Source organism: Tenrec ecaudatus, chromosome 9 (genome assembly GCF_050624435.1).
Source record: "Tenrec ecaudatus isolate mTenEca1 chromosome 9, mTenEca1.hap1, whole genome shotgun sequence".
NCBI lineage: Eukaryota > Metazoa > Chordata > Mammalia > Afrosoricida > Tenrecidae > Tenrec > Tenrec ecaudatus.
This window is the reverse complement of record NC_134538.1, coordinates 73,868,982-73,882,212: the sequence shown is the minus strand read 5'-3', so window position 1 is coordinate 73,882,212 and position 13,231 is coordinate 73,868,982. Positions and strand designations below refer to the sequence as shown.

Here is a 13,231-nt window from a genome sequence, read left to right as displayed (position 1 = left end):
CCGCGGGGGAGCGGGGCTCCCCGGGGAAAGGGAGGTGGCGCTGCGCGCGCCGGGCGGTGGAGACGCGTCTCCCGGGTCCCCGTGGCGCCCCGGGAACCGCGGTCTTCCCCGAAGCGGCTGGGTGCGGGCGCGGGCGCGGGCGCCGGCAGTCCTTCCAGCGCCCGGGCGCCCCCAGCGGGTTGCGGGAGGCGGCGGGTGCGCCCCGGGCTCGGGCTGGGGCGCAGGAGCGAGCGCGCGCGCCGGCCGGGCCGAGAGCCTGCGGGGCGGGCAGGGGGTGGGGAGTGCCGGAGCGCAGGACGCGGCGGCGGCGGCGGCGGCCCGGGCAGTAGCAGCAGCCCGGGCGGCGGCGGTGCGAGGTCCGCAGCGCCGCCGCTCCTCTCCGTGGATCTCCCGCAGCCCCGACCCCCCCTCCGCCGGGCCCCCTCCCCGGCGTAGAGCGATCGTCGACTCCCGCGCAGCAAGCAACTCCCTAAAAAAAAAAAAAAAAAGCCGCATTGGAGGCGTTTGGACTCAGGACCCCTCCTCCCTAGGCGCCCCCCACCCTTGTTCCCCCCGCCCCCCCTGCTCTTCCTGGTCTACAACACCCCCCGCCCCCCCGTGCGCCCAGGCGCCCGCCTCCCTCTTTCGCGGACTGTCTCCCAACACGCCGGCTGCGAGCCCTTCTGGACTGCGAGCGGAGGCGGCCGAGCAGCGGCGGCGGCGCGGGACCTGCAGTCGCCCGGGATCCCCTCCAGGTGACGATGCTCTGGTTCTCCGGCGGCAGGGCTCTGGCTGAGCGTCCCCGCCGGCGCTCGCCCGGGATTACCTGCTGCGTCTTGCTGCTGCTCAATTGCTCCGGGGTCCCCATGTCTCTGGCTTCCTCCTTCTTGACAGGTATGGGAGGGCGCGGGAGGGAGCAGTCCTCCGGGTGCTGGCTTGGTACCCGGGAGAGGTGGCTCGGGCTTGCCCCGCGGGGTGGGAGGGTGAGGAGCTCGCACCTTGGCGCCTGCCCGACGCTGGCCGGATGAGGATGCGGCGTGGTCCCGGAGGGGAGGTAGGGGGATGCGAAGGCAGGCGGGGAGCCGGTATTGAGGTTGAGGACTGAGTGGCTGTTGATATCCATGTAGTGATGATAGAAATTCTTTCACATTCAACTTGGAAGTTTATTTTTACATCTTTTGTCAACCCTTGTTTTCATCTCTACTCCACCTATTACTATTAAAGGGGAGATAGATGTGCACCGTTTTATGAATCCTGCTTGCCCTCTCTACGGTTCCAATATCAGCCGCTGAGCAAAGAGTGCTTTTTTAAAGCACCCGTTGCCAGAGCGTGAATTTAAAGGAACAATTGCATTTTAAAAGGGTAATAATCGCAGGTTATAATAATTATATGTTCTCAGGCAGGTGAAGACCTCAGCTGCTATGCTGAAGTCCACACTTTACTGACACCTGGTGCAGAAAAGAAAATATTGAGTCGATTTCTTAGAGAAGAGCATAGGGTTTCCAAAAGTGATTTCAACCCAAGACAGTTTAAGGCAGATCCATAGCAAGGCCCTGTTCATTGATACCACCAATCTCAGCTCTATCCTAATGACAAATTTTGATTACTCAGCAGAAAAGATGTGCGTTTCCTGTGTGCGTTTCCTATATTTATATAAAGGAGAAATATGATTGAAGATCTAGTGAAATATTTGGAATTGTACTTAAATCACCAAGAAGGGGAAAAACAGAAAAAAAGAACAAAACGAAAACCAATTACCTTTCTCTATGTAACATACGGACAGAACTATATTTGTCGGTAAAAACATCTTTTGGTGTTTGATAATGTTAAAACTCCAAAGACTTTGACGTTTAGTGTACCAGTTTCAAGAGGACCAGTGTAAAATGAAAAACTTTAGTGGTAGTACTGCCTCAGTTTGAAATAGTTTGTCTGTGTGCTCCTCTCCCTCCCCCCACTTCAGGTTCTGTTGCAAAATGTGAAAATGAAGGCGAAGTTCTTCAGATCCCGTTTATCACGGACAACCCTTGCATAATGTGTGTCTGCTTGGTAAGTGTGCAGATCAAGTAATAGGAGAGCAACTAACTGCACCCTCATGCAAGTTGAAATCCACCACATGTAATAATAAAACCAGACCTTAGAAATTGCCTTCATTCCTTCCACAGCAGCCTCTAGGCGGTATACAGCGGTAGCTTAGGGGTTGAATTCAGTTGGATAAGTTGAGTTTTCTGTGCCTTAGCACATACCGTTTCACCAGGCTGGGAACTCTTATCTCTGATGTCACAGACACAAAAGTGAACTGAAGATGGACTGTGTCTGACCTTGGCTCAGTGAGAATTACAGTCTGCAATGTCCCCAGCAAGGGCTACTGCCATGGAATCAATAGGGACAGGCAGACTTTCTGCCTGGGTTCGATCACTTGAGCCCAGCAGGAAAATGATGAGATAACATTGCGATATAAGGGTCACAGATAAGGGAAGTAACAAAGGGAAAAGAAGTGATAACCAGAAAAGACAAAATCTAAGACAGGATTTTTTTTTTTTTTTTAGTCCTTAGCCTGTTAGACCCTTCACTCTCCAATCCAATATTTATTTCTGAACTGGAAGTTGTCAGAAAAGATAAGGCTGTCCTGAGAAAGTGCCACTTGGCTTCCAGTTTAGTTAACCCTGGCACCGGCCGGCTAGATAAAACAAAACAAAACAAATCCTTTCCATTTATTTTATTTAATAGTCTAATAACTGACCTCATGGGGGAGATTAAGTTATATGAATAAAAAAATTTGAGATGAAACATAGCTCTCCAAAAAGGAGCTCTTTCTTTTCTTTTGTTTCAAAGTGTTTTACAAGTCAATAACTTTTGGGAAATCTTGATTAGAAAGGGGCACATCATGAAACACTGCTGGAGATGCATGAAGGCCGTCCCAGGCAAAGCCCCTAAGAGTGATGGATGGCCACTTGTTACCAGATCTGCTTTCTGTATGGAACTGGAGAAGGGATCCTTCTCCGTTTAGGTGAAAGCCAAGCCTTCTGGGTTTAAACCGCCCAAACCTTTTCAGGACAAGGGACGAGGTCAATGTTGAAGAAATGAGACATGGATGACGGTGAAGGTCTGGATTAAATGATTATCAGATTCAGAAGATGAAGGGAGTCAACTGAAACTGAAGTAGAAATATATTGCATTTGCTGAGATGATAAATAGTTGCTGCTTAAATGCAAAAGATTGATGAGAGAGGGTCTCTTTTGACTTTGTGCTAATGAATGATTTTTCACTGCAGAACCTATTGGAAGGAAGCTTGAAGGCTAAATTTGGACTTATGGTAGATTTACAAATGCAGCCCCATAGGGCGGGAGTAATCTTTCTTTGGTTATTTCTCTTCTCTCTATAAGGAGAGTAGGTTATTTTTCAGAGGAAATTACCCTGACCTAATAAGATTTAAATGTACTTGGAATTCCATGTGAAAAAAAAATTTTCCCCCCGTGTTTAACAATATTACTATTTACAAAGGCTGGCTATGCAGTTGGGCTCTTGCATATCCTGGCCAAATAACATTCTGATCTGCGCCCTCTCCCCTCCCCTCCCTTTCTCTGCTCCCTCCCCCAGAGGAAATAATGCCTTTCTCTGAAGGTGGAGACTGTCTGTCTGATAAACAGATAGATGTTAGACTCCTGCCCTTTTGAAGGCAAATGAGGAAATCTTTTGAATGCAAACGAGGGAAAAGGGAAAGATCAGCTGGAAGTCCAGGGGAGAGAATGTTTTCTTTACCCCCGCCCCCCAGAAAAGTATTGATTAGGTTCAGAAGGAGCGCAGGTTCTTCACTTGTGGTTTTTGATACTGTGTAACAGTTGGAGAGATCTGCACTGGAGGAGCCCTTCCAGAAATCCTCTCTAAACAGAGATGTGGAGATTCTGGCCATTGGACTCACTTAGTCAGCAGAGGCCTTCGCTGGAAGATCCGAACTAGAAGGCTCAGGGAGAAGTGACAGGGAGCTCTGCTGGGCTCCAGGTGATGGGGCCTGCTTTATCACCGTTATTATTTCTCAAGCATGTGTAATTAATTGACTTGGTAAAATTTAGTCTAAATAACTGGCCAAGCATTTCTCCACTTGTATGTCTTCTTGTACTTAGTTGGGCAAACTCCTGACAGTCCCAGCATTTCAAAGCACTCCAGACTACCATGTACCCGGCTAGACTGGAGGCTGATGTCCTAATATTTAGCACCCGATAGCATTAGCAACCTACCTTTGTAAGCAACAGATGTTTATCAATACTGTGCTCTTTTGGTTTCATATCCAAACCTGCATTCTTTCATTCAATCTTCACAACAATCCTTTGCAGATGGTTAACCGTCGTCTATAGATGAGGAACCAGGCCTTCTCACTGCCATTGAGTCAATTCGGACTCATATCCACTGAGACCTGGCGACATGGGCTAGCTTGCCAAGATCGCATTAAAGGAAAGGGCCAGGCTGGAACACTCGATTGTGTCTGATTCCAGACGGTCTGTTTGTTTAATTAAAGCCGGGACAAAGAAGAGAGAAGACAGAAAGCGCATTGAGTTATCTTACATTTTGGCGTTGTTTTCCCTTCTTCTTGAGTCTTTGAAGAGTCCAGTTAGTTAATATTGTTTGTTAGTCGCAGTATGGGAAGGAAAATCTCACTCTGAATTCAGCTGACTGGCAGGGAGCTTTAGGAGCGAGCTAGCTTTATGCATGTACAGTAAGAGTGTATGTAAGAGGCTAAACGGTATGTTGGATAAAGAAAATAGTCTTATTTGGTTTGTGTTGCTCAAGTCTTTTGGCAGGAAGATACCTGAGGCTGAGAATAAGTATGTATCTTATTTCATAACATGTACTAAAAAAAGAGCAGCTAACCTCAACATATGCTTAAAAAAAGATGTCAAAAGGTACAGATGGAAGGAAATAGGTGGCACACAGTCCTGTCTATAATAACAGTGTGAAAGTTTGACACCCCTCCCCCTCCCACTAACACCACCAAAGTAACTTGGCTTAATTTAGACTTGTAAGTTCCGTAATGTTTCAAAGGTGGAGTGAGCTGATATTGGTGGGGGACTTTTAGGATGACAGCCTGTGTATTGGCCATAGTATGCAGCACTGAATCATTTAATTCTCATTTATCACCGTCTGCATAGACCCAAGGACCCTGCCAGAACCAGTAGTGGTCCAAGAATAACCTGTTTGTTCGCTGGTGATGGATGGCATTTTAAAGTTTATGGGCCAAAGAGCCTCATTTCATCCATTCAAGGGAGAAGGTGAGAAGCTGGACTGCTGTCCGAAACGCTGGGAAACTGAGTGGGCAGGTGAGGTTAATAATGTGAACGTGCTTCATTATTGAGTTTCAAACGTGCCCTTGCCTTCAAATGGTCATTTATGAGGCCTAGACTTATTGCTGTTTTGTGTGAATTAAAAGAAAAAACATAATTCTTGCTAGAGTCATTTTCTCCATAATGACAAGGGAGGCATGCTGATGCTTTCTCTAAATCAGTCCCAAATGGATAGATGCATTTCAAGCACCTCTCTGGAGCCGGAGGGCATCCCCGAGCCCAGCAAGTGTCCTCCACCGAACTGGCCAACAGGAGGAAATGGCAGGAGCCAGGGAGCTCGGCCTAGGACTGGAAACCTGAGAAAACTTTGGAGGCTGGGACTCAGAAAGCCAGAAGTCAGAGCTTAGTTTGGCATACATTTTGTTCAGCAAAAAACATTATTCTGAGGTTTAAATTTCCTCTTTTAAATCCAGAGGTGCAATGTAGAAATGGACCCTTTGCTCATAAAAAGCAACGTGAAATTTGGTGCTACAAGAAGCAAGCTGGGCTCCCCCTCCCTTGGAGCCAACTAAATGGCGAAAACAGAGGAGACCTTGTCTGCTGTCTTCCGCATTTGTAATCCCCCAAATCCTCTATCACCAAACCCTTAGCTACCAGTATCCTAGATTCTCTTGGGTGCCTTATCTCTATAAAATCCTCATGTTTTCCATTGTGCAAATTAAGCGGCAGGAGAATAGATAACTATTATCTGAACAAGTGTTGGACACATGTTTGAATAGAGGGAGATAGCCTTGCATCAGGATTCAATTTGTGTGTGTGTGTGTGTGTAAAGTAGTCTTGATACATGCAGAGGAATACTGTACTTAGCATATATATACATAGATTGCCATGATTTCTTTTCAGAATTGGTTTGCATCCTGGAGTTTGAATGCTCACTAAAGAAGCAACCAGGCTTTATGTTTATTCTGTTCAGCAAATAATTGACCAGTGGACCAGAGGTCTTTCAATAGGATAGTGGTAGAGGAAGGGAACAAATTTATTCATGAGCTTACTATGTGTCTCTGAGGCTATGTCTGTTGAACACACAAAGGGCAGCTCATTTAATACCCTTTAAGCAGTTATTTTTATCCATGTTTTGTTGAAGCTCAGAGAGGCAGAGTAAATCTCCTGAGGTCACACAGCTATGAAGAGACAGAACTGGGCTGTGGAAGCAATGCTTGTCCTGCCCATTCATTGGAGTCCTGATGGCATCCTGGGTGTGTGCTAACTGAAGAGCCAGCGGTTAGGAACTACTGGGACCACCACAGGAGAAGCAGGAGGCGTTCCACTCCCATTTGCAGTCTCAGAAACCCACAGGGATAATTGTCCTCTGCCCAGAGTTACTATGAGTTGGAATCAACTTGATGGTTGTGAGTGAGTTTGAGTTTGGCTAGTTGGTAATTTACTATGCAAGAACATCTATACATCGTGTCATGGGTTTCAGACAGTTGTTTCAACATCCACAAAGGTAAAGTGGGCTCTCTTTGGGGCAGTTAAAACAGGTTTGGTCTTGTCAGACAAACCCCACTGGGACTAGGAATGCCTTTTCAAAGGAAACAGTAGATCTGGTCATTCTTCAGGACAGATGGCAACCAAAACCTGTGGCTCCGACATCAAACAGGCTTGAGTTCTGTCATTGCTTGTGACCTTAGGCAAGTGATTTCACTTGTTTAAGCCTCAGTTTCCTGAGCTGGAGGGTGGACATGAATATCAATACCAACAAGTTGGGTTTCCAGGATCTATAGCATTGGGGGAGCTTGGCTCAGAGTTTGACAGATAGCAGATTCTCTAGAATGGGTTGTTATTGTTCATGATGAGATTCTTTTGATTTCTGTTCTTATTTCATCGCTCAGATGAGGATGCAAAGGGTCAGCCAAGAAGGAAAAAAGAGTAGATGATAATGGAGAGACAGGGAGAATAATTCCAAGGCCACCCATCTTTGTGAGTGGACAAGGTTAAATGACTAGTGTCTAGAGGGCTGTTCTGTCCCCCCAGAGGAGGACTGGACCCTCAGGGCTATGGGTCCTGGTGTAAGTTTCCCTCTTGCTTTGAATTAGAGAGAGAGAGAGAGAGAGAGAGAGAAACTTTCCATACAGGAGGGACCTCCTTTCTGCAGTGTTTGGATCACTATGCCGGTGGGGTCACCTTCACTTGTAATGATATTGGGCTGGGACTCCCGAGCCCGGGACTTCTGGAAAAACTGTCTAGTGGTCTGGCATCATGGGGATTTTCCTGGCCCGTCTGGTGGAAGTCTCTCGACCCTGTTCCAGACCCGAGTGAGTTTTCGCTGCCTACTTACTCATGTGCTCTCCGTTCCCACCCCATATCGACACACGTTCATTCCGATTCACGGCACCAGTCTCTACAGGGAGTGTCAACAGTAACTGAGTTTTCAGTGTAGGAAATAATGCTGAGGAAAGAGAGCCCGTCTCCAGGCGGGAATACAAACAGGGCCAGGGCGAATACCAGAATAGCAGATAATGGGCAAAGTCAGGCAAGGCAAAATATTGGACAGTGAAGCCAATTCGTCAAAAATATGTGAAGAATAAATAAAGGATATCGGGTTTTCACACCCTCTCTTATGACACTTGCAACGGATAGTCTATTGAATGCTTTGTTCTAGAAAATCATTTCAATAACACCACCTTCCATGGCACGAGAGGCCAAGTGTGCTTGTTGAACTTAGTTAAGATCAGCAAACGAGCTGGGTGTGTATTTGAAGCCCTCCGGAGTCCTAGTCCTAATTCTATAAAACACCACTCAAGGCACGAGGGAAAGCAGGTCATAAATCCAATAATATTATTTTTGTCTTACTTCTTCCCACACCTCATCCTCTCCTTCCATTTTACTTTATTATTTTTAGCCTTTTCTGTGTTTGAAGTCTTGTGCTAGTTGGGTACTTTGGGGCGACAAGGACCAATGGGACAGATTCTTGCCCACAGCCTCAGGGGAGAGACAGACTCATGCATAAGTACATTTTACAGGGGACAGAAAAGCATTGTCACCGACTGTCATCTCAATAACAAGGTAGTTGTAGGTGAGTTCTGGGGTGAATTCAAACAGGTCTTGAAGACAGGCTAGGCTGGCTGTCATGTTCTGCGAAACCCGCCCTGGAATGCAAGCGGCTTGGACAAGCTGTGGGTCACCATGATTTGGAATGGGTTCAGCTGATGCTTACTGAGGTCCCATCTTGCTGACCGTGACCTTGATGAGAAAGGAAAGACCATGCAGGCTAGCCATCATTTGAAGAAAGGCCTGGAGTAGTGGGGGGGGGGGGATGGCAGAACCCCAAGTGACCAAGACTGCCATGAGGCAGGCACTGGGAGGTTGATGGAACGACATGTGAACATGTTGAATGCCAGGAGAGGAGGATCAGCTTTCAATGCCTTCGCAGTTCTGTGGGGGGATGTGTAGAGTAAGGACAGGCTGAAATTTCGATCAAGAAAATCTAGGGATGTTGTGTGTTCTGCTAAGAGCAAGTGGGACTTTGGACAGAGGTGGGACGTGGCATGGAAGGAAGGAAGGAAGGAAGGAAGGAAGGAAGGAAGGAAGGAAGGAAGGAAGAAGGAAGGAAGGGAAAGAGGGAAGGCAGGCAGGCATTGGGTTGACGCCAGGTGCCATTCCTCCTTTTGGATTTCTTTAACCACCTTTCTGCTCTAGAAGATTTAGATGAAAAGACTCCAGACCACTCACCATAAGACACGCTTCGGAAAATGTGGTGGTGGTTGCAGTGGACTGTGCGAGGGTGTCTCTGTGTCTCAGTCATTTTGCTGACCACCTACGCCCTTGAGAACCAGGAGGTTGTCAGAGGTGTTTTCCGGCCCACGATGATAGGATTTGCTGGTAAAATTGCTGGTGAGAGATGTGACTCACTGAAGGTTCTTCTCAGAGTTCCGGCTAGGATTATGCACAATGCAGGAAGATACCAAGGATGTGGATGGGGAGTCATGTTTGCTAATCCTTGAGGAGCTGGAGGTTGATTAGCCATCCAAGTTGGAAAGCCCAGCTGACTCAATTCTGTGGATCTTGATCTCAGTAAAGAAACCAAGATGCAAGAGCGGCAATCTTTTGTTCACTATCTGGATGCAAATGTCTTCAAAGATTTGGGAAGACATTATTTGTCTTGAGAGAGACTCTAAATTGAGATGTAAAGAAATGGGTCTATAATCGTGACTAGAAGAAAAGGTAGATGTAAGAGAAGGGTTGAAAGGGAAGGGCCCATGAAGGAGACTGAGACGTTGCAGAAGGGGCAGGAGGAGAATTAGGAAAGCCGAAGCCAAGGCAGAGCTTTCTGAAGACGTGAAAGGCCAGTGGTGTTCCGTTTGCACAGGGGAGGATCAACGAAGGAAGCTTCCCATCTTCTTGGTCCTTTTGAAGAGTGAGGGAATTATAAAAATGGTACCCCCCTCCCTAATGTAATCCTCACTCCGTATTAGCACTGAGGATTGCACTGACCAGAGATGGGATTTGGTGGCACCCCATTTGGCAGGAAACCCAAACGAAAATCGCTGTAGGGATTTTTAAAAAACATTTTGTACAGAAATCACGGGTATAATGTTTATTTTAAAGGATCTCTGCAAACGCAAATACCACATCCAAATTATAAGGTCCCAAAACAAAATTGACGTCACGTATGCCAAAGCACACTCCATTTTGAAATTGGAATGCTTCTGTGGCTATTGCTTTTGATGTTAGGTGCTGCCGGGTTGGTTCAGACTCATAGTAGCTCTCTGTCCAAAAGAAGGACACACTGTTGGGTCCTGTCCCCTCCCTACAATTAGTGCGATGTCTGAGTTCATTGTTGCAGCCACGATGCCAATCCAGCTCTTCCTCCAGGGACTTAGGTTCTCTCCCAATAACACGGCCCGAGTCCTCAGTAGGCCACCTGGTGGAATTGCTATTATTATGGGAAGAGCAGCAAAGTAAAAATGTCTGCCCAGTATTAAAACTTGGAACTACAAATGCTCAAGTTTGCGCTATTAAATTGTTAAAGGTATCTTAAAAACATGATATAATTTCATGCCTACAAACCTTGGAGGCTGCACTTAATGTCTTCCACTCTAAGGCAGAAAAGTTAAGTTAAGCTCAACGTTTTCCATTGCATTTCTAATGTCTATGTTGTCACAGAAGGGACAGCTTTGGTCTCTGAAACTCCGAGTACAGGTCACACCTAGTGGCTCTCTGAACTGTGGAAAGACAGCAAGTCAAAAGGCCGTGGGCGCACTTCATCTTTAAAGAGAAGTGGCCCTCTTACCCTCAGTGTTGGCTGTAGGATACGTCTAGGTTTGATAAGAGACTTCGTGAAAGCTCTTTGAACAGAGGTAAACTGAAGGGCAAGAACTCAAACACAGGGAATCAAATGAAATGCCGCAGGCTTTAAAATTTTTTTGGGGGGGGCATGTATAATTTCTCATCTCTACTTTAATAGGTGAATGACTTGGGGCATATTGCCTAATCTTTCAGTCACAACATCATCTTCATCTTCATCCGAGGGGTCTTTTGAGTTCAAACATGTAAAAAATGTAAAACTAGGGCCTGAAAGTGGAAGCTCCTTAAGTGGGGCAACTAAATGACCAGCCATTCCTGCCTTTGTGACACATCTAAAAGGCGAGACTTGGTGGGTCGTTTTCCATGACAATTTATTGCCAATGGGTATGAAGTGTGCTTCCTCTGAATTCCTCTCCAAGTAGATGGCGGTGCTCCTTCTCAGTTGAGTGGACTGCCGTCTGTTGTGTGTTTCGATGGAAAACCCTGGGGGCCATTGGGAGGACGGTCTGCTCTTCTTCCCATCTTCAAAGAGTCGTCTGCCTGAGCTGTGCCCGTCTATGGACAAGTGGCCACAATGTTGCTTGCACGGAGAGATCCAGTTGTCCTTTCGTGGCCCTTGCCATTGAATCAGGAAATGGCTCATGGGAAGCAAACGTGGGCAACCAGTGACCATGTGGACCTGCGCAGTTTGGAGTTTCTGAATCCACCCAATCTTACAAAGAGTGAAATGGGACAGCATCTTGCTTTCTGAGCAACTGTGGTCACCCAGACCTACCCATGTGTGGATAGCAGCCCATATAGTGTCCAATTAGGTGTCAGCCCAGATTGACTGGTGTGACCAGATTTGGACCCTGGGGCCCTGCTCCACTCTAGGCCAACCAGCCCTAGAACTTCTGCCAGAGACTGCGTCTTCTCTTTAATGGCGTGCTCTGCCGCTGTCCTGCGGGTAAAAACAAACACCCGTTGCCACCAAGTTGATTCTGACTCATGGCAAGCTCATGGGTTGCCAAGCAGAACTTCCTTCCATAAGGCTTGCATGGCTGTGAACTTTCGGAAGCAGATCCTAGGCCTTTGGCCGCCCAAGGCGCCTCGGAGTGGATTGGAACTGCCAGACGTTTGGTTAGCAACCATGTAACCATTCGTGCACTTAGGGAGTCCTACAGTGTAGCTACTTGCCGGGATTTGCAACAGAAGTCCTGAGGTCCTCTTGTAAGAACCTAGCAGGGTCCTCTCTTTCAGCCCCATAACTTTAGCAGGAGGTCCCCAACCTGGGGACTTGAGGAGTGGGAGTGCCATGGAGTTTCCTGTTTACAGCTTGGGCTGTTCACACTTGAGATAGCGCCCCCACCCAGAATGGAACTTCACATTCCCAAATGAGAGTCTCCCAGAGAGGTTGTCATCGAAGGTCAATCTCCCCCATCAGAGACATCGTAAGTAATCATCACCAAAACACTTGGAAAGGGGCGGGAATGTCAAATAAACACGCACCATCACGCCAGTTTCCTTTGAACCTCAAGTTTCCTGAAGAGGTGAAGTCTATTTAAGAAAAAGAAAGAAAACGTCATGTGTGACAAGTACTCACCCAACGAAGCACAAGTGGCTGCCACTTACCCGTTGTTCTGAAATTTGGTTTTCCCTTACGCAGACTCTCTATCTTAGGGAAAGTTTAGGTGTAGAGGAAAATGCTGGGAGGCTTTATTTAAAAATAACGACTATACTATATTCTGGGCTAATCAGTCTGCTACCCACTGCCTCCTATGGGCATACCCCACTGTCAAAAGCAGAACTGTCGTTAACAGTGGCGAGCGGGGACAACTTGGATGATTTCATTTCCACTTTGAAAAGTCACAATGAAACATGCCTCCGGATCTCTGTCGCTGGCATTCCCCAGCAGTTCCTCCCCCTTTCAAGGAGCCTGACTCCGAAATCTTGACACAAGGCTTCGTGTTTATATTAGGTTTTGGATGTTAGCTCCCTTGGCTTCTGGGAGCTGACTCTGTTGAAAATTATGTTTTTCTTTTAAGGACAAAGGCCTTATTGTATGTACATGTAGTGTAATGAGTTTTTTTTTTCTTTTCTCAATGTTAGGTAACGTTAGAACTACCAAATGAAAAGTTCAAAGGTCTGTAATAATCTCGATGGCCATTTGAAGGTTTCAGGCAGGATCTCAATGGGAGAAAGTAAGAGGGTGGGCCGAGTGGCATCTTCCCGGCCAGCCGCAGTATTTCCCTAGAATGCCCTCTTGATGGGCCAACCATAAAATAACTCTTGCCGTGATGGCTCCTGGAAGACTCTTCAAAGAGGATGGTGGTGACGAGAAATAGCACGGAGATAATCATCAACTTTGGAGCTTATAAAAACACACATTTCAAAAAATAACCCTTGTATTCATGGTCAATTAAAGAGATTTTGGCCGGCTGGCTTTTTCATGGCTGCTCGCACTGTAGGCGTAGGCGGAGCCTCTTATTTTTAGCTCCCGTGGTGGGGCTCTCTGGTTCTGCCTTGGCCTTGGCAGCTGTGGGTGACCTCAGAAGCTCTTCCAGAGGAAGTGGCCATGCAAACCAGCGCTGCTCGGTCAGCTTTCGGACCTCAGTGAGACACATTCTGAGCACTTTTATCTTATTTGATTTTCTTTTTCTTCTTTTATCGTAAACACACGTACACATAAA

General features: G+C 47.0%; 1 protein-coding gene across 1 annotated transcript in view; it reads left to right on the top strand.

Annotated features, from left to right (window-relative positions):
• The first annotated feature begins 551 nt into the window (after positions 1-551).
• BMPER (BMP binding endothelial regulator) overlaps positions 552-13,231 on the top strand; it is a 283,741-nt gene continuing 271,061 nt past the window's right edge. Inside the window, exons 1-2 of the mRNA XM_075557553.1 lie at positions 552-873; positions 1,940-2,025. Of these exons, the coding sequence (XP_075413668.1) occupies positions 741-873; positions 1,940-2,025 (219 nt within the window). The 5' untranslated portion in view covers positions 552-740. The remainder of the gene's footprint in view (positions 874-1,939; positions 2,026-13,231) is intronic.